We start from the raw sequence: 20,617 nt of genomic DNA, 5'->3' as shown, positions 1-20,617 counted from the left end.
GCTAGCTGCTAACTCATCACACTCGTATGTGGCTTTGCAGATTCACACGGCGGTCATTCTGTATAATTACTACCATAGAAGCCTGTCTCCGCAGCTTGCCTTCGCTGATGTCAAACGTTTTTTATTGTGTGCTTCTCACTCTGTTGGAGAAGATCTGTTCCCCTTCTCGAATGTGGTCCATGAAAAGAATCCTGGGGATGATGTGAAGCCCTCTGTTACTGACAGAGCAGCCATGGATGCTTGTGAGATTGCTGAAGCACTCGATGCAAGTCAAGATTTTCCAGAAATGTCATTGTGGCCGATAGCAAAAGTTGCTGTACTTCTTCTCGACCCGACAAGAAAAAAATGTTTGATTGAATATAGCTCTAATCCCAAGGTGTCTGGTCAATCATAGAGAAGGAATTTGATGCATCAGCTGGTAACTCATATAGTAGCAAGCAGTCTTTGGAACTTCCATATGTGATTCAGCAACTAGCATTTACTGAGGTGGAGCGTAGAACAGGTTGGATTTTTATCATCACAACCCTTTATTTTACATATCCATATCTATCTTTTTTAATTTGCCTCTATATATTAGATATTAAACTATCAGTTTGTTAAGTCTCATGCTGAAAAGTATTTCGATGCAACTGTACAACCTTGGTATCTAAAGAGACATGTATTTAAAGTTGGCTCACTTGGATGAGAACAAGGGGAATTAACCATCATAGTATATATCCCATTGAGATTTTTTTAATTAGTGTTGATCTTAGTTTCTCTTAATTTTGTAGAAAAGCATGTTTAATTGCAGGTTACTGTTGCACAGAACATCCAAAAGTGCACTTCTCACTTGCTTTTAAATCATATGGCAGTACTCAGTTCGGGGACAAAACATAAGAAAATCCAATTATAATCACTTGTATTATCTCTCTGGCATGGTGTCTCTCATTCGTTTTGGTTGTGTACAAGCTACCAGCCTACTAGTCACCAAAATTTTATTTAATTTCATCATTCATAAACTAGCACGTCAAAATAACCTGGGACACTACAATAATTAATTCACCTTGTACATAATATCACAGAAATCAATTGGTTCCTACAGAATTTATATATAGTTCTATAAATATAGGCATGTAAAAAGTGGGATATTTGTATGTATAATTTATAGTATTATAGAACTATAAATATATATAGATCTATAATACTGGAATTTTTATTAGTATTTGCACTTTCAGTTTGCTCCTTGTGCATTGTTCTTCTCCCTTATGGTAAACTTATGGTCTTAAAAGGTATGAAGCACGCAAACTTGCATATTCTCGACGAAGATTTGACATACTCATTGAGTACAGAAAGGACAATTACCAAGTTATTCATTGTGGAGTATGAGCAAACAACGAACAGAGAGCTTACGGAAGTTCCTTTACAAGAGTTGGTATCCAGGTTTGCTTTTACCTATTTGGTATGCAGTTCGATGATTGTAGATTACACACCTTTTTATTAACTAACTTTATTATCTTGATGGAAGTGATACCCTTTAAACTATGTTGGTACTACTTGCTTTGCTAAAGCTCTTCCATTTTCCCCTCTCGCAGTACTGTGTTTCATGCATATATATATGATGCTCATTGCATAAAATCGTCTTTTGCTGGTTGTCCTATAAAATGCTAGCTTAATGGTGTATCATATAGCTTTTGCTGTTTCTGAATGATTGTAACCCCTGACATTTTTGGGATTTTCCTGTCTTGACAGTATGAGTGGACCATTATTTGTAAATGATCCATTCCCTAAAACATCACCTGTTGTTGAGCACTATCATATTCTCCCATACAAGAAGAGTTTGCTTCAATTCCTGCACAGGTAAAACAAGATCTATACTAAGCTATTTATGCATAAAAGTTGCGCCAAAACTTGTTGGGTTAATGATGGTAAAGATAACACTTGACATGTTTCAGGGAAAGGCCTTCTGATTATGCAGTACATGAAATAGCTGAAAGCATGGATCAGCAAGAAGCAAAGAACAAGTCCATGATGCAAAAAGGAACTAAAAAAGTGTCAACAGCAAAGCAAAAACAAGCAATCAAATTAGTTGATACCAGTAGCAACAACAGATCCAGCACCAACAAGGGAAACAAACGAACATATGAAGCCATGACTACAGCTGCTGTAACGTGGAAGGTCCGGATGGTGAGAACCCCGTGCGAGAAAATGATCCACTTGTTGTTGATCTGGATACTTCAAAACAAACAACTAAGTACAGAAACATAAAAGAAGCAGCTGCAGCTAGTGGAGGAAAACTCATCTTACAAGCTGGTGAGTCCTGCATTTTAACAAATATCTAGATTTTAGTAATCCATCATTCCTTCTTTCTGTTGTGATATAATCACGTTATTTTAGGTGTTCAAGTGGACAAGGAAAAAACACAGAGCAGTGATATCACCCCGGATGTCTTCCCTACAAAGGTAAGCAAAAGTACAGATTGAAAACATTGAAAAATTGCAATACTCAGAACTACTTGTTATATCAGGCACCAAGTGTTGATCAATAAAATTCAAAGCTGATGACCTGATAATAAAGTTAAATGTTATGCTTTCATATAGTTTTCTCTCGATCCTAGTCTCATCGACCGTATGATCTAGTGGTCATAGCACTTTTACTCTGCTTCAAGTTAAAGAACTACTTGTTGTATCAGGCACCAAGTGTTGGTCATGTAACGGAGAACATTATTTTGGAAGGTCAAAACATGGGAGCTTCAGAAAATTCTGGTTGGGACTGTCCTATCCAAGAAAGCTTGTTTTTCATGATTTGTTATTTTGGTCACCCCTAATCCGTCTATTTTAAATTTTATTGAAGGAGGCATCATGGAGAACAACAATGATCAGATGTATCATTCACTACAATTAATTCAGAAAATGCGGGATGATTTTGTATGTTATGTTATGCCTTCTCTTCTCTTTTTTTCCAAGTCCTTGATAAGCTGATTTGAACTCATCCAATTCTCTCTTTGTTTCAGCTTCACAAGAAACACATACTTGCAGAACGTAGTGCTCAATGTGATATGGACATTCAGACAATCTTGAGTGGTATTCTGTCTTTTTCGCATTTAAACATGGTTAAAATTAACAATTACAAACTCTACAATCACTAAGGTTTTTTTGGCAAACATGGTGGTCATGTTTCTTTAATTATTTATGTGTTAAACTGTGGCATGCCATGGTTTTCATTGTGGGCAAATCGTCCGCCACAGAGTCCAAAGTTTTACCGAATTTTGCCAAGTTATTTCTATATTAGTTTTCCACATTTCTCGTACTCAGCCTATTTACCTTATGCAGAAGGGAAGATGACATCAATTGTGAAATCAATAATGGACAAATATAAGAACAATAGCTCAAATAAGGCAGAAGCAACCACTTCATCTTTGTCTGGAGGTGGCGGTCAAACCTTGACCACAAAGAGGTTGAAATTGAGAGAGGCACCCCTCCTAGGCAAAAAATGTCAGGTAAGAAACCTAAGCCTAATTGATGTATTAGAACTTTAGATGCAATGTGCCTTTTAACACTAGTCAACGCAGGAGCTAGATGACATTTGTCGTGACAGCAACTGGATGCTTCCTAGATATACAGTTCTACCTTCAAAAGATGGTATGTGGAAATATTTACTTTCATCTCTTCTGTTTTCTGAGTAGAAATTGATCATTGGGTCCTTGTGCCTTATATATAGGAATAAACTTTAGAATATCATACGAATGAGTCTGGTGCTACATACTTGTATGATTGTCGCCTATTGAATTCAATTCCAACAGTTCCTGGTTAATTAGATCCTGGCATTGAGATGATAACATACATAGTAATAAGCTGTGCTAATCATGTTGAGGCCAAATGAATTTTCAAGGTGTCACAACAACGGATAAATTTGTGGCTTTGTTCTCATATAGCAAGTCACCACACATATTGGGGTGCGCTGAAGTGTTAGTCTCATTTAGTGTCAGGGCCGGTCTGATTGATGGATAGCAAAGACATATACTTTTGTAGGCATTGTTGCAGATCATCTCTAGCAATTACCATCAATTGTCAATGTCGTAACCCGGGGCTTAGACCCCCTTTTAGGTTCGGCAGAGGGCATCGGGATCGCTTCGGCGATCGCCGGCGAGGCCAATGTCAAGCGTGAGGGAACACAAGATCGTTTTTACCCAGGTTCGGGCCACCCTAAGGTGTAAAACCCTACGTCCTGCTTCTGTGTTTTTATTAACCGATGAACAAGGGTTTACAGGTTGACGGGGGAGTCGCCGGGTGCTCTCTCCTTGCTTTGCTAAGGGCTACTTGCTATTTCTGGCTAAAACTAGTAAGGAACCGAACCCTTTGACCATTGGCGATGGCTCTCCTTTTATACTCAAGGGGATACCACAGGTGCCTCAGTGCATGGGTGACAAACAGCGAGCAAAGAACTCAGGCAGCTTGCCCTCGCTGCGCTGGCTTGCATGCTTGAGGGGTAGCCCTGCAGCTAGGGCTCTAGGTGCCTAGAATTCACAGCGGGCCAGTCACTGTGGGCTGACTGGACGGAAAATCCCCTTTCTGTCGAAGCATTAAATGCTTCCTTGTGCTTCACTCCTTGCCCTGACGAGCCCTGCCAAGCCCTGGCTTGCATGCTTGAGGGGTAGCCGTGCAGTAAGTGGACGGCATCTTCATCACGCCGTAGGCACCATGGGTTGCCGCCATGAACACGAGGTGCTCAGTCCGAAATGCTTCCCGGGACCCGAAGGTAACCGGCAGCGTGATGCGCCCCATGGGGTGCACGATCCCGGGGTTCACTCCCCGAAACGGGTCGGTGGGCTTCAGCTGCTCCAACGGCAGCTGAAGCTTCTCCACCAACTTGGCAGACAGGAGGTTCAACCCCGCTCGGTTGTCCACCAGCACTTTGGTCACCGTCATGTTGTTGATGATCGGCGAGACCATGAAGGGCAGAACCCCTGAACCCAGCTGCCGGACTGGGTGATCGTCGGCGCTGAAGGTGATCGGCATGTGTGACCACTTCAGCGGCTGTTGCGCCCCCACGTCCGGCAACAATGCACACACCTCCCGGGTGAGGCGCTTCACCGCGCTATGGGATGAGATAGCGTAAGCTCCCCCATGGATACAGGCGACGCCGGGGGCTCCTGGAAGCCAGGCTTGTCGCCCCGCTGTAGTCGGACTCGCGCTGCTCCTCAGCGTGAGCCTTGTCTCGTCCCCGGGGAGGCCGCTCCCTGGAGGCACGGGCTTGGCCGCGTCCCCCCTGGGCTTCTTCTCTGCTGGCGTCCCCGCCGGCAGGCTTCGGCCCTGCTCTGGGGTCGTTCGGGCAATCCCGGGAGAGATGCCCGATATCTCCGCAGTTGAAGCAGGCGCCGGCCGCTCGGCGCTGCTCGCGCCTCTGCTTGATACCCTGCAAGATGTGGCAGTCCTGCGCGTCGTGGGGGGCGTTGGCGTGGATGGGGCAGCGGGGCGAGTCGCCCGGCTTGCCGCCAGACCCGCCAGCGGGCGAGGCCTTTTTTGCAGGCCTCGGGGCAGCCCCCGACTCCGCGGCGAGCACTTGCTTCCCGTTACGCTTCCGAGAACCCTTCTTCGGCGAGCCCTCAGCGGGGCTTGCGGCAGCCTTAGCTGCAAGTTTGGGCGCCAAGCGCCCTTCCTCGGCCATGGCACAGTTGTGCGCCAAGGCGTAGAGCTCCTGCGTCGTCCGGATCTGATGCGTGCTCAACTTCTTCCGCATCTTGGGGTCGCGGACATTGATGGCGAAGGTGTTGATGATGGCGGCAGCCTCCGCCTCTGGAATGGAGTAGGAGAGACTGGAGAAGCAGTTGACGAAACTCCGCAACATCTCTCCCGGCTTCTGCACCACGGTGTGCAGCTCTGCCATGGTTCCCGGGCGCCTCCCGGGCGCTTGTAGGCGCCCTGGAACGCGCTCACGAACTGCTCGCGTAGGTCCGCCCAGGAGGCTATGGACCCGGCAGGCAGGTTGAGCAGCCAGGTTCTCGCTGATCCTTTGAGGACCATTGGAAACCAGTTAGTCCTGACCTTGTCGTCGGCGCCAATTGCGTGCATCCCCAATGTGTAGGTCAGGAGGAAATCCTAGGGGTTTACGGACCCGTCGTAAGTCCCAAGCGCAGGCGCTCGGAACTTGCGGGGCCATGTCACCCGTCGCAGCTCGCGGGTGAACGAGGTGCAGCCATCCTCAGCGCCCATGGGAGCATCCTCCTGCTCCTCCGGGCGTTGGCACTCTGCCTCACGCGGGCGCTGGCGCTCCAGGCGCGGGTGGAGGTCTTCTGCCGGCGGGCGTTCAAGACGCCCCGTGCGTCACCCCGCATGACGGTCGGTGACGAATCCAAGGATCCCTCTGGATCCCCGCCTCCTTGCCCTCCCTGCGGGGGAGGGTTTTCAACCTGCCCCGAGACACGGGGCGCGTCTCCACGTCCCGGGTGCTGCCCTCGGCCTGACCCGGCCGGGGCGCCCTCGCCTTCGGCTGCTGGGCGGCGAGCGCAAGGAGCGTGTCTAGCTCCGCCCTTCGTGCCTCGTGCGCCAGCATGCCTTGCTGCGGCTCGTACCGCACCATGAGTCGTGCGGCGATGATGGCTTCTGCTGGGGTTTGGGCTGGAGGCAGTCGATTCTCCGACCTGCTGCCCTCTTCCCTGTCCCCTGACACACCCGGGTGAGTAGGGTGCGACCCCGACGGCGTCGCTCGCGACGCGGTGTGTTCATGGCGCAGCTGCCGCTGTGCGTCTTCGGCCCGCGTGTGAGCTCGCCAGCGGCGCGGGCGGCATCGTGGCCACTCGCACGACTGGCTCCCGGGCTGGGAGCCACTGGCCCCCTCAGCCGGTTGTCCGCCGACGGCCGAGGAGGTGAGGGTGGCAGCTGCGACTGCTGCACCTGAGAGGGTTCAGGGTTCTCCTGAGCCTGCGACGCGGGTTGCGCGTCGTGTGACGGCGTGTGCGCCGCTGGGGCACCACGCAGATCGATCCAAGAGTCACCAGCCCGCTTAGGAGGCATGGTGACCGGTCCTGTCGGCGAAGAAGACGATGCCGATGCAGCTACAGACGATGGCGCCGGCGGTCTCCGGCGAGCTATCCACACGCGACCCCTACCCCGCACGCCAGATGTCGTAGCCTGGGGCTTAGACACCGGGGGTGGGTGGCACCCCCTTTTAGGATCAGCAGAGGGCGTTGGGGATCGCTCCGGCGATCGCCGGCGAGGCCAATGTCAAGCGTGAGGGAACACAAGATCGTTTTTACATAGGTCCGGGCCACCCTGAGGTGTAAAACCCTACGTCCTGCTTCTGTGTTTTTATTAACCGATGAACAAGGGTTTACAGGTTGCCGGGAGAGTCCCCAGGTGCTCTCTCCTTGTTTTGCTAAGTGCTACTTGCTATTTCTGGCTAAAACTAGTAAGGAACCGAACACTTTGACCATTGGCGATGGCCCTCCTTTTATACTGAAGGGGATACCACAGGTGCCTCGGTGCATGGGTGACAAACAGTGAGCAAAGAACTCGGGCAGTTTGCCCTCGCTGCGCTGGCTTGCATGCATGAGGGGTAGCCCTGCAACTAGGGTGTTAGGTGCCTAGAATTCACAGCAGGCCAGTCACCGTGGGCTGACTTGACGGGGAATACCCTTTCTGTCGGAGCATTAAATGCTTCCTTGTGCTTCACTCCTTGCCCTGACGAGCCCTGCACACAGGGAACCCGCCAGGTGGCCACGTGGCGTCGTTGCTCTGTCTGCTTGGTCCCGCCCCTGTAGTAAGTGCCTGTGCCCGGGAACACCCTCCCCAACAAGGGACTTTCCCGGGGGACGCCCAGGCGGGAAATCCCTTGTCGCCTTCGAAGGCAACCCCCGCAGCCCGGCTAGCCCTGCCGGGCTGGTGGCTTGCTCGGCAGCTTGCACGGTGCTGCCCGAGGCGCCATCCTTGCGGGGAGCGGGTGAGGCGACCCACGCGTCATGCAACAGTTCATGGTTAATTAGTTCCTGGCATTGAGATGATAACATACATAGTAATAAGCTGTGCTAACCATGTTGAGGCCAAATGAATTTTCAAGGTGTCACAGCAACGGATAAATTTGTGGCTTTGTTCTCATATAGCAAGTCACCACACATGTTGGGGTGCGTTGAAGTGTTAGTCTCATTTAGTGTCAAGGCCGGTCTGATTGATGGATAGCAAAGACATATACTCTTGTAGGCATTGTTGCGGATCATCTCTAGCCATTACCATCAATTGTTAAGAATTGGATAGATCTCCAGCTAGCAATAACCAGAACTGCGATTTGAATGACCATCATCTTCTCTTTCCATGATTCTTACACATTGTTTTGAGCACTTTTTGACTGGTCATTTTCTTGGTTTTTTAGGAATGTTCGACGCATGCGTAAATCTGAGGGGCTTTGATTTTGACATGAGAATCAATGGCGATCGTTGTATGACCCCGTACGAAGCTAGGTGCTCTGCTGCTGCCCATATGATAGTAGAGCTTCAAAAGAAGGCAGAGAAAGAATAGAAGGCTATGAAAGGTTGCCTCATTAAACTGCTTAAATTGTAAACCGGCAGCTGGCTGAAAAAAACTGAGTTTGTCTAATCACTACAACATTGAACCGATTTTCCTGAGAAAACTAATTTCATTGTTCCCTTGTTTATCTATTCAACCTTGCAGACCTTACTCCACGTGGGAAATAATCGTCTTGTTAGCTAGTCTAGCGTATTTCTCAGTTGTGAAAGTAGATGGTGATGCTGGATTACGGAAGAATGTGCGGAACATATTTATCGAATTTTTAACCAATTGAGAAGTGAAATCTAACACTACAAAGTCGAGGCTACCCTATTGAAAAAAACAGTCGCCCATGTACCTATCCTATTTAAAACATAGGCAGATTTCCCTTTGATCACAGACCAATCCATTTTTGAAGTTTGACTGCATATTCTGTAAGATAAATGTGTTCGAAACACATTCAAATTTCTCTTTCAGTTGAATATGAATCCACATCTGAAATACTCTAGTTGTTTTATTTATCTTGAAAAATATTTCACAGTAAATAGTTTTGCTAAAAATTTCAAAAAAAAATCGATTACACGGAACCTTTTTATTATTTAAGTATCAAACATTGTGAAAATGTTATACAATGGAACTCAAAATGAGAACAAGCTAGGAAAAGAACACACTCCTAGTTATCACGTCTCGTCACCCAAACAGGGTTAAGAATTTCCGTGCAATGTCTCAGAGATCGGTTCCACGCAGTCTGTCTGTGCAGTAGGAACCACCTGGCCCGTAGAATCCTCTGCGAAATATTTTGATCAAGTTGGGTCAACAACAATCGTCGGCAAGTACTCATGGAGGAGGGAGGTAGATATTCGATGACACACGTGTAGATGTTTCTAGCGATGATTCTCGTCGCCAATGTCTTGCTTTTGATGATCATGTTTCTATAGTTTTCTTTCTGGTGTATTTTGCCTCGCCTCGCGTGGTAGAATGTTCTCATATAAATAGAGTGATCCCAGGACACCTTGGCCCAAGGGAGGAGGCGGCGGATCCCCATAGGTCCCAAATGTGGCGATAGCATAGCTATGTCTCGTCGAGCAGAGAGGAAATGGAGGGCCCTGTTGACTATTCCAGCCATACCAGACCCATACCAGACCACCTGCCCTGCTACCGCGACATGAACCCGGTACCGAGTCTAAAATTTCCGCAGCCCAGGCCCCGATACGGGTCTCATGGACCCGCAGGTAGACCCGACCCGCATCAACACAACAATAGTAATGGAGGGAGGAGCATCCGGCGATGTGAATGGGCTCTGGGTTGGGGCAAAAGCCTTGTGGCAGTACCCGGCCGGATCTGGCGAGGAGCTCGCAGTCGGTACCGAATGAAGCTTCTCGTCAGTCTCATGCTCGTCGGTCTCTCTCTCTGTAGTTTCGAAGTAGATATCCATGGCGGGCGGATCGAGATTGGGGATTGGGGACTAGGCCGAGGACGGATGGGGAGTAGCCGGAGGAGATGGTGGCCGGAGATTGCTTGAGGACGAGGCCGGTGGCGGGCCTGACGGTTCCGCTGCTAGTTCCTAGCGGCGGCCGATGGGGAATCAGGACCAGGATAGATGTGTGATCGGGAACATAGAAAGAGAGGCCGAGAGGAGGCGAGGAGCACCACGTCAGTCGTGACTGGCGTGAGGCTGTGAGGAGAGGCGCCAGGTTTCTTAGTGGGCCGGGGCTGCTGGGCCAAATTTCAGTAGTTCTTCAACAGCTGGTAATATACTATAGGACTGTTGGGCCATAATTTTGCAGCGGGGATACGGGTTTCGGGTCCAGGCATACCAGACCCGGACCAGTTAGACCCGACGTGAATGGAAATTTACCAATAGCATACCCGCGGACATTTTTTCTTATCAGACCCGCATCCTAATCGGGTCTAGACCCGTCGGTTTTGCGGGTCTCGGGTATTGCCATCCATACTGCTAACAGATCACCTTGTGAGGTACGCTCTCGCGCACAAGTGCGTGATTGCCGAGGAAGGGCGCTTGGTGCCCGAGCTTGCCGCCAAAGCAGCGGCAAACCCACCTGAGGGTTCCGGGAAGAAGCGCTCCCGGAAACGCGGCAGGAAGCAAGTGCTTACCGCGGAGCCGGGGGCTCCCTAGAGGACCACCATGAAGACGGTGTCGGCAGGAGCATGGGGGAGCAAGCCGGCGGAGGCCGCGCGCTGCCCCATCCACACCAATGCCACCCACGACGCGCAGAACTGCCGCACTCTCCAGACCATCAAGGAGAAGCGCGAGCAGCGCCACGAGGAGCGCCCCGCTGCCGGAGCTTGCTTCAACGGCGGGGACATCGGGCACCTCTCTTGGGACTGCCCGAACAACCCCCGCGGCGGAGCAGGTCGGGGCGCAACCGGCGGCGACAAAGGAGAACCTGCGGGGGGTCGCGGTCAAGCCCGCGGCTACAAGGACCGGCCTCCCCGGGGATGCGACAAGCCTCGCGTTGAACAGCGTGAGGGTGACTGCAGCAACGATGCCGATGAGCCCAGCTTCCAGGAGCCTCGCGACGTTGCCTGCATCCACGGGGGAGCGTACGCTCTCACGTCTCACGCTGCCATGAAGCGGCTTACGCGTGAGGTCTGCGCCCTCCTCCCCAGCGTGGAGGCGCAGCAGCCGTGGAGGTGGTCGCATGTGCCGATCACCTTCGACTCGGATGATCACCCGATCCATCCCTTGGGGTCAGGGATACCCCCCCCCCCCCCCCCCGTGGTGTCGCCGATCATAAACAATGTGACGGTGACTAAGGTACTGGTGGACAGCTGGGCAAGCCTCAACCAGCTGTCCACCAAGCTGGTGGGGAAGCTTCAGCTGCCCCTGGAGCAGATGAAGCCCAACGACCCGTTCCGGGGGATCAACCCCGGAGTGGTGCAGCCCATGGGGCGAATCACGCTCCCGATGACCTTCGGTTCCCGGGAAGCGTTCCGGACTGAGCACATCGTTTTCGATGTAGCTCACACCCCATTGCCATACAATGGGATCATTGGTCAGCCGGCGCTGATCAAATTCATGGCGGCAAGCGTATAGTTGGCAAGTCCCCGGATACGCAAGGCTAAAGCACGAGAAGAACAGAGCCCCTCCCCGGCAAGCTAGTCTTAGACAAAGAAGCAAGTAAAAGTAGCATTGGATATATTGAAGCTTGAGCGAACGAGTTAACGAATAACACTTGTGATGGTAAGGGAAAGCTAACACAAAAAGTTCTAAGGCGCCATGCACCACTTGCAAGAAAAAAAAAAACACAGGCAATCATGCAGGAGGTGCTCCCGGGGCAGCTACGTCGGTGTCAGGAGCATCCTAGGCATCGGGGGCTTCTCCGACAACCTCCTCGTCAGCGGCTTCGTCTTCATCGACCTTGCCCTGCATCCGCGCCACCATCTCGTCCACAACCCCCTGTGCCGCTACCCGGTGGGTCTTGGCCTCTTCCTCGTCCGACCAGGCGTCGAAGACCGACTCGAACGGGAAGTCCGGGTGGGCGGAGTGGACCCGGGTGAGAATTTGCCCGGCGACCTGCTCGGCTGCAAGGCCGACTTGCCGGTCCCCGAAGGCCATAACATAGTTCTGCAGGCCGCTCAGCCGACCAACGAAGTCTGCGAAGAAGGAAGTGAAGCTGCCCATGTCCGCCCCGTCGAAGGAAGCCACAGGGATGTCGAACCCCTGCAGTGCCTCCACCACCGAGTCCGCCAGCTTCTTCAGCCTGGCCACCTCCCTGTCCTGCGGGCCCGCAGCTTGTTGCACGCACCGCGGGCCTCCTGGGCCTGCCGCTTGTGTTCGTCGCACTCGGACTTCAGCCTGCCGATCTCGGATGCCTTCTTGGTGTTGTCGTCGTCGACTAGCGGGAGTTCCTGCCGCACCATGTCGAGCTCGCCCTGAAGGGACGAGCTGGCATCTTGGGCGGCCTTGAGCTGCCCCGCAAGCTCGCACTCCCGGGAGCAAGCCTGGTCCTGCAGCTCCTTCTCCCGGCGCGCTGAGGCTTCGGCTGCTGTTGCAGCCGCTGTCTCCAGCTCTCTGACCTCGCGGCAGAGGCGCTGGATCTCCAGAGAATAGTTGGACAGTAAGTCCGTCTTCTCCCGGAGACGCGCCTGGAACGAGTTCAGAGCCGCTTGGTGCTCCTCCTCGCTCTTGGCGTGTGTGGCCTTCACCAGCTCGAGCTCCCGTTGGTGCTCTTGCTAGAGATCCCACAACTGCTGGAGGACTTCTGCCTCCGGCACCCCTTGCACGATAGGCGTTGCCCCGGCTTGCCGGGCCTGCTGGAGCTCCTCCCGGAGCCGCTGCAGCTCGGTGCGCTGCTGCTCTGCCTCCCGTCGCGCTGCTCCCCGTTCCGCTACCACGCGGGCGTGGTGCTGCTGCGCGTCATTGAAGAAATCGACGAACATCCGCTGTTGCTGCTGGATGTTGTCGATCACGCAGTTTCCCTGCTGGAACATGCTGGGGTTGAAGGCGGCTCCGACGAGCTCATGTCCGCCATGTCCGCCCGGCGAGCTCCCCTGCTCCCGGGCTGAAGGCGGCTCCGACGGAGGAGGAGGACCCTGCCGCAACCGTCTGTGATCCCGAGGGCGCGTCGGGATTTGACACTCCCCCGGCCTGCCAAGCCTTGCCGCTCCTTGCCCGTCCAAAGGGGCGGGCTGGGGGCTCGGGGGCTTCTCCAGAGCACCGCCGCCTGCTTCGGTTGGCGGAGGCTGCTCCGTGTCACCTGCCACAGATGGCGCCCCCTGCGTGGCGTCGCCTGCGGCAGCAGTCACGGCTCTGGCAGGCACTGTGGCCAATGACTGAAGGGGTCGTCGACTTTGCCGGTGAGGTCGATCACCCGCACCTCGGTGGGCGCGGGCGGTGCCGGAACATCCCCGGCAATTGCATGAAGAGCACCTGCGTCAAGTATGGGAGATGGCGCGGATGGGTAAAGGAAATGCTGGAACTCGCACGTACCTGCCACCGGGCTGGTGCCCTGCGACCTCGAATCGGGGACCCTCGAGTCCCCAGCGGCAGCTGCCGCCGTCACAACAGCCGCATCAGCGGCATCTCGGTCGCGACCGCCCGATGTCGGGCAAGGCTTCTTGGTCGGGACTGCCGGCGACGTGCTGGTCTGCCCCCTCTTCCTCGAAGAACTGGAAAATGCAAAAACAGTTAGTCAGGCATGCAAAAAATTCACGAAATCGCAAGTGTTCTGGACATCGTTGAGCTCCGCCCGCCGGTTTGAGCTTGAGCACCCTGTCCGGGAGGATGCTCCTCGCCGGGGGGCCGCTCCGCGTGGGTGGGACTGGCGGAGCCGCCAAAGTAGTCGGGGCAGCTGTTGCAGCCGCGTCGCTGCCGCCGGAGGCCCCAACCCCCGCGTCGCCGTGAGGCTCCTGAGGCTGCGGGCTGGCCTCCTTCCTGCTCGCCCGCTTCGCCGCAGACCGCCTCACCAGGGGGACGTCGTCTTCCTCGGCATCGTCCTCCGACGCAACCCCGCTAGCTGTCGGGGGAGCGTCATCATCATCGTCATTGCCGTCGTCGCTGAAGTCTCCTCCGACACCTAGGGAGGAGTCATCAGAGTCCGAGTCCTCTTGCCTGGCGGAGGCCTGGCCTTGGCCCCCCTTCCTCGAGTCGGCAGCCGACTCCTTGCCCCTGCGGGGCCTGGGCTGCAGGGGGAGGGTTGCGCCATGATCCCCCACTCGTCGCAGAGTGGGAGATCCTGGGCTCCCGGGTTCGGGATCCCGGCGTGGAGCGGGTGCGCTCCAAGCAGGGGCAACCGGTAGGCTTCGTCCTCGCCGGTGATGCCCTTCACCCAGAATTGCACTTCCTCCGGGAGGAGGTCTGTGCGCTACAGCCGGTCCGGTCGCCGGACCCGGTGTACATCCACACCGGATGTGAGTGCTGCTGCAGGGGAGCCACGCGCCTCCCGATGAAGTGGCGCGCCACATCCGTGTCCGTGAGCCCAGCCTCACGGAGCGCCTTGATCTTGGTGCGGATTGGGGCCAGCTCCTCGTCCTTTTGGTCACGGAGCATCCAGTCGTCAGAGCCCTTCGGGTGCCCGAGGGGCTCCTCGTGGAACTCCTGGAACTCGTCCGTGCGCACCCAGCACCAGTCGCGGCACCACTCGTGCTCGATCTTCTTCTTCCCTAACTCGATGAACTCCGACTTGATCCTGTCGCGGAACCGGAACACCACTCCCAAGGATAGGGGAGCCTTCTTCTCCACCCTCAAGTAGTAGTAGTGGCGAAATAAAGCCACCAATGGCATCACCCCCACAGACGCTTCACAAAGGTGTTGGAAGGCAGCCAATGTGAAGAACGACGTGGGGTGAAGTTGCGCCATGATGAGCACGTAGGTCTCCATGATGGCTGGGAGGAAGAAAGAGTGCGGCGGCACGAACCTGGCTAGGATGAATCTCTCGAAGATCCGGAAGTATTGCCGGTCGCGCTCCGCGCCGACGGGGAGAATCCGCGTCGGCCCGTACCCGTTGTGCTTGGTGGCCAGCGCCAAGACCAGCTTGTCTACCCCCTCGTCGTTGTATCCGGGGGGGGGGGGGGGGCGAAGGCGAACTTAGCCCGCATTTCCTCATCCTTCTGGGCTCGGTCCGACAGCTCCTTCTTGCTGACCTTCTCGCGCTTTTCCCCTTTGCTGGTGCTCCACTTGGGACGGTTCTGGCCCTTGGAAGACATCGGCGGAGGTGGGGAGGTGATTTGGTTGGAGTTGGGGCGTGGAGAGCTTGGGAGGAGGCAATGGCAGGAGCAAGAGGCAATGGGGAGTGCCCGCCGCCAACCTTGGGTATTTATCGGTGATGGCGGGCTGCAATGGACACCCCCACGATCGGCAGTAAAGTGCCCTAAAGAACTGGAGATTAAGAGGGGGGTGCGCGATGTGGCCTTAACTCTTTGGTGATTAAGGGGGATAAGGCACGAAATCGTGCGCCCGACCGTTTCGCTCGGAGGAGTGGAACTGTAAATGCGGCCCACAAGGCCGGGTGCCGAGGGACTCCCCTTGAGACCCACGCGTCGGATAGGGCGTAGCCCGGCAACCGACTGAGGGTAGCACTTGCTAGGAGCTTCAAGGCTGCCGGCCCACGCCCGAGGGCTACTGTCGTACCAGTGGCCCACGGGGTCCCAATGATACGGGACGCATGGGTCGCCAGTGACGAAGCCCCGTCAAGAAGGCCTCCCGAGAAGCAATGAGCCCGGGAAGCCTGCCTCGAGGAGACGGTCCTTGGTGAAGGAGAAGCTAAGGGCCAGAATATAAGAAGCCCCCGAGAACCCCGGTCCCGGGAAGCTGAAGAAACGCCTCCCGGCAACTAGCCGGGTGCGCTAGCCGGGAAGGGGCACACCAGCAACCCACGCTCAGGCATGCAGGCGGGGCCCGCAGAACAGTGAAGACAGGACAAGACGGCAGGCGTAGTGCATTTAATGCACCGACAGTAGTCTTATCAGCGGGCCTAGGCTTGCTTAGCAAGGCTAGGGCGGCTACCCTACGAACCATTTTTTCTACCGTGAATAGTGGACCAGGCGCTGCATGGTGTCCAGCATGGATTAGCAGAAATGTATTTCATGTGGCTGTGACACGCATCTAGGAGACGTGTCACGCTGCATGCGTTGGCACGTGTGGTATCCCCTTGTCTATAAAAGGAGAACCGATGCCACCGGTCAAAGGGTTCCGAGAAGTCTTAGTTTGAGCCCTAGTTAGAGCCATCGCCAAGTAGCTCCCCAGGAACTCCTGGGACACCTTGTAAGCAACATACGCAATCATGAATACAACAAAAAAGCAGGATGTAAGGTATTACACCTTCGGATGGCCCGAACCTGGGTAAATTCACGTGTCCACACTTCGTGTCTATCGTCACGTCGGCGATCGCCGGAGTGATCGCCGCGCCCTCCACCGAACCAAAACGGGGGTGCTCGGCATCCCCGATGCCAGAGACCCGTGCTCCGACAGAAGGCTACTGCATGTTGTACGCCGACTACTTCGCCGATGATCCATTGCATGACGATGTGATCTTTCGACGCCATTTCAGAATGTCTCGGAAGCTCTTTTTGAAGATCACCGAGTACCTCGGGGAGTATGACGATTACATCAGATTGAAGAGGGATGTCGTCGACACACTTGGTTTCACATCAATTCAGAAATGCACAGTATCCCTCCGGTTGCTTGCTTATGGAATTCCTGCCGATACACAGGACGACTACCTCCGCATGGAGGAGTCCACAGCCATCGATTGCATGTACAGGTTCTGTAGGGCAATTGTGGCGATGTTTGGAGATCAGTACTTGAGGACACCCACTGCAGAAGACACAGCTCGGATCATGGCACAGAATGCAAAAAGAGGATTCCCAGGTATGCTTGGCAGCATCGACTGTATGCATTGGTCATGGAAGAACTATCCATTTGCACACCAAGGCATGTATAAAAACCACAAAGGATCATGCAGTGTGGTGCTTGAGGCAGTGGCCGATCAGGATCTGTGGATTTGGCATGCCTTCTTCGGTATGGCAGGATCGCACAATGACATCAATGTGTTGCAATGCTCGAATGTATTTGCCAAGCTCGTTGAAGGCACTGCTCCTCCGGTGAACTATGAGATCAATAGCCATGTGTACAACAAGGGATACTACCTGGCAGATATGGCATCTATCCAAGATGGTCGACCTTTGTGAAGACAATCTCAAACGCACCCGCAGGAGGAGCAAGATCTTGGTTTGCGACGCAACAGGAAGCATGCAGGAAGGATGTCGACCGGGCATTTGGTGTGTTGCAGGCTCGATTTGCCATCGTCCGGTACACTTCTCTCACTTGGTCGAAAGATCAGATGTGGGAGGTCATGGCGGCCTATGTGATCATGCACAACATGATCATTGAGAGCGAGCGGGAATGTCCGGTGTTCGACACTGAACCGTATAAACGGATGAGTCCTCTGGCCAATGTTAATCACCAGTTGTCGACCGCCTTTGCTGCTTTCCTCGCCCGGCGGCAAGAATTCGAGACGCTAGTACTCATCAGCAACTTCAAGATGATCTGGTCGAGCATTTGTGGAGGCTCCGAGGAAATGTCTAGTTTTTCTTATTTGTTTGATTGAATTTGTTTGAATTGTGATTCAAAACTTGTCAAATAATGTGCTTGTTTCAATTTGCAATATTTGTAAAATTTGGTTTGGGGAGGCATATGGGGGCGCCGGCTGAAATCTAGCCGGCGCCCCCCCATACGGCCGAAAGAAGTGGCAGGCCGGATGCGAAATGGGGGGGGCGGCTGGTGTTTCTCTAATGGTCATATCCATGGTGATCATGTCCATATCACGTCATGGCGTGCCAGCTCTGATATGTATTGGCTCCCAAGCGCCTCGCAGTCCGGCTAGTCGTCGCACGACTCGTCGGAAGCCATCTGCTCCCTCCCTTCCCTCCTCCGCCGGCCGCCGCACCATGCTTGATCTTCTACTGGCTCTCCACCCTCCACATCGCCGCCGCCAGCGACCAGCTCCAAGTATGAAATCACCAACAGAAGCGCCACATTTCCCTTGTGCTTCTCCGTTTCTAACTCCTATCTGCAGTGTGCTGATTCTTTTGCTTGCTTTGCTTATGGGTCTCCATGGCATTGGATCAGCGGGACATCGTTAACCGCAGAAAGCAGGTTCGTCACCTTTCCCCTGTTCTCTTCTCTGTCGCTCCATGCTGCCGATGGAAGATATCTTCACTGCCACACAAAGTAGTACCAGTGGCGGGTGAAATTCTGCACCAGTGGCGGTGAACAGCCCCGTCACTAAGCACGCGCCACTAGTGTTTCACCCGACCTGTGGCCATCAAGATGCACCGCCATTGGTGCTTCACCCTACCAGTGGCCGTCAACATGCACCGCCACTGGTGTTTACATAGGAAGAAAAAAAATACAGGTTTGCGGTATTCACAATATATCCACAGTATATTACACATTCGCAACATTTACAGTAATTTACACATCCACAGTACACAGATCAATACATGCATCGAATCGTTCAAAGAAAAATACATGCATCGAAAATGAAAAAAAAACAGGCCGCACCAAATCCACAGCAACCCCACGGCCTCCTCGTCTCCAGGGCAGCGCCGTCCTCATCTCCTCAGCGGCACCGTCTTCATCTGGCGGTAGAGAAAAATATGAGCGAGAGAGCAGAGAAAATGAGGGAGAGAACAAAGAGAGAACGGAGAAAGGAGTAAGGTCAGTACCATCTTCCTCTAGGGCAACTCCTCCAAGGAAACATTGGAACACTTGTTCTTTGGATGCTGCTTTGCACAAGATTGCTAGGCTGAGATTGGCATTACCTGGGACCAAAATTCCAGCATCATCCACAACATTGACTCAGCTAAAAGGCGGTGGAATCATGGGCTCTTTTGGGAGATTTTTACGCTTGGAAGTTGGGGTGTCTGAAGGAGAGAAACGCCAAGATTTTTGAGAACATCACCCCCTCTAAGCGCTACTGGAAGCGCCGGCTTAAGGCTGACCTAGAGCTTCTTAATTTTAGACTTGCTAAGGACTCGCAAAAAACACAGCTAGCTTGTTTTGTGTCCACTTTGTAATTTTCCTTTTTGAGGGGCGAATCCCCTCCTTGTTGTACATATGTAACTCTGTAACCCTTTTTGCGTGATTAATACAAATCACAGTAGGAGACTCTCCTACTGTTTTCCCCGGTCAAAAAAAAACTCCACGCCGGCGACCACCACCAAGTGAGAGAGAAAAAGTGAGAGAGGGAGAGAGAAAGAGAGAGAGAGATAGAGAGAGAGAGAATGAAAGAGAGGTAATGAAAGAGAGAAACCGAGAGAGGGAGAGAAAAATGGTACCCGTAGCGGCGGGGCCGGATCCGCCGGCGCTAGGACCAGAGGCGTGGACGTCCGTCAGCGGCGAGGAGGGAGGATGGGGGGCGGTTGACTTCATCGGTGGTGCTTGCTGGGATGGGAGGAAGGAGAGAAGGTAGCAGAGGTAGAGAGAAATGGGGAGGAGGGCGGTGCGAGTAGGCATGGAGGAGGGTGGAGGGTGGCGCAAGGGGCGGTGGAAGAGGAAGGAGGGCGCGCTCGCTAGGAACACGAGAGAAAAGAGATTGGGGGAGAAGGAAGGGGTGGCCACCAAGGGAGAGAAATAGAGAGGAGAGAAATAGGAGGTGGGGCGGGTTTAGTCTCAAAACAGCCACTGTTGACTTGTGTAATTTTGTTTTTCTATTTTTCATATAATTTACAAGTATCTAATATGACTAAATTGGTGTATAAGTTTATAGAGATGGTCTACTTTGTGTTAAAATTGGATAGGTGCCATTTTGAGCCATATTACTTGTACTTGCTTCACAAAATACCCCATTTTTGCATTTATAAAATGCAAAAATCATTTTTGCAAACCAAAAATTTGTAAAGCTATGTTTCGCATGGCAAGATGCACATGGGTGCAAAAATTGGATTCATTATCATGAACTATGGTCTAGAAATGGTCGTGACTTTGGTCATTTGGCTTGAAACTCATAAACATTCATACTTGATAGTCCATTTTGTGAAGGAATTTTTTGAAAAAAATTCAAAATTCAAGTTTACCATTTTTCATGGAAACTAGTACACATAAGAGGACTCCATGCCAAAGAATCGACTTTTTTGACATTTTCTCCATATTTTTTGAATTATTGCAAGACTGGGAGAAAATTGTCGGCACATCTTTCCATAGAAAGGTGTCAAATATTTCAACACCCTCTGTGAATCTTACCTAATTATTACTTGGGTACCTTAAAATGATTTTTTAAATTTTTTACGAACAAACTATCACACACTTGTAGTTCAAATTTGAATTACTTTTGGGAAATCGCTAGAAATTCATTTAAATGTGGAAAAGTATCAATAAAGCTAGAAGATTCAAAACCTTTGGACACAACCAATTAAATATGTTCTAGTTTGTGTGAAAATTGTATAAGTGCCTTTTCGAACCATAAAAATTGTACTTGTTTAAAAATTTACTTCATTTTTTGCATTGGAAAAATAGAAAATCATTTTTTCTGAGAAACACCATGTGATATTATTTTTCAAACATGTTAAGGAATAGAAATGAAGACTTAGTTATGATTTTTGCAAGTTTCAAAAAGAATCACATCGTTCCAATTTTTATGAATTAGTTGTGATTTTTACAAGTTTCTGCAGTCTCCTCG

At 52.2% G+C, this 20,617-nt stretch overlaps 2 protein-coding genes across 2 annotated transcripts; both read left to right on the top strand.

Moving 5' to 3' along the window:
* The first annotated feature begins 232 nt into the window (after positions 1 to 232).
* LOC112268534 lies at positions 233 to 8,626 on the top strand. Its single transcript, XM_014899322.2, has 13 exons — positions 233 to 316; positions 400 to 502; positions 1,215 to 1,419; positions 1,729 to 1,836; positions 1,932 to 2,000; positions 2,126 to 2,289; positions 2,374 to 2,438; positions 2,669 to 2,741; positions 2,830 to 2,903; positions 2,990 to 3,059; positions 3,309 to 3,475; positions 3,548 to 3,617; positions 8,341 to 8,626. Exons 1-13 carry the CDS (start codon positions 233 to 235, stop codon positions 8,484 to 8,486), a joined length of 1,398 nt encoding a protein of 465 aa, XP_014754808.2. The 3' UTR covers positions 8,487 to 8,626.
* A 7,756-nt stretch (positions 8,627 to 16,382) lies between these two features.
* Positions 16,383 to 17,126, top strand: LOC112270744. The gene is made up of 2 exons (XM_024458819.1): positions 16,383 to 16,806; positions 16,966 to 17,126. Exons 1-2 carry the CDS (start codon positions 16,383 to 16,385, stop codon positions 17,124 to 17,126), a joined length of 585 nt encoding a protein of 194 aa, XP_024314587.1.
* Positions 17,127 to 20,617: the final 3,491 nt, after the last annotated feature.

The sequence above is a fragment of the Brachypodium distachyon genome, chromosome 2 (assembly GCF_000005505.3).
Source record: "Brachypodium distachyon strain Bd21 chromosome 2, Brachypodium_distachyon_v3.0, whole genome shotgun sequence".
Classification (NCBI taxonomy): Eukaryota; Viridiplantae; Streptophyta; class Magnoliopsida; order Poales; family Poaceae; genus Brachypodium; species Brachypodium distachyon.
The sequence above is the reverse complement of the archived record's forward strand: the minus strand, read 5'-3'. Positions and strand labels throughout refer to the sequence as shown.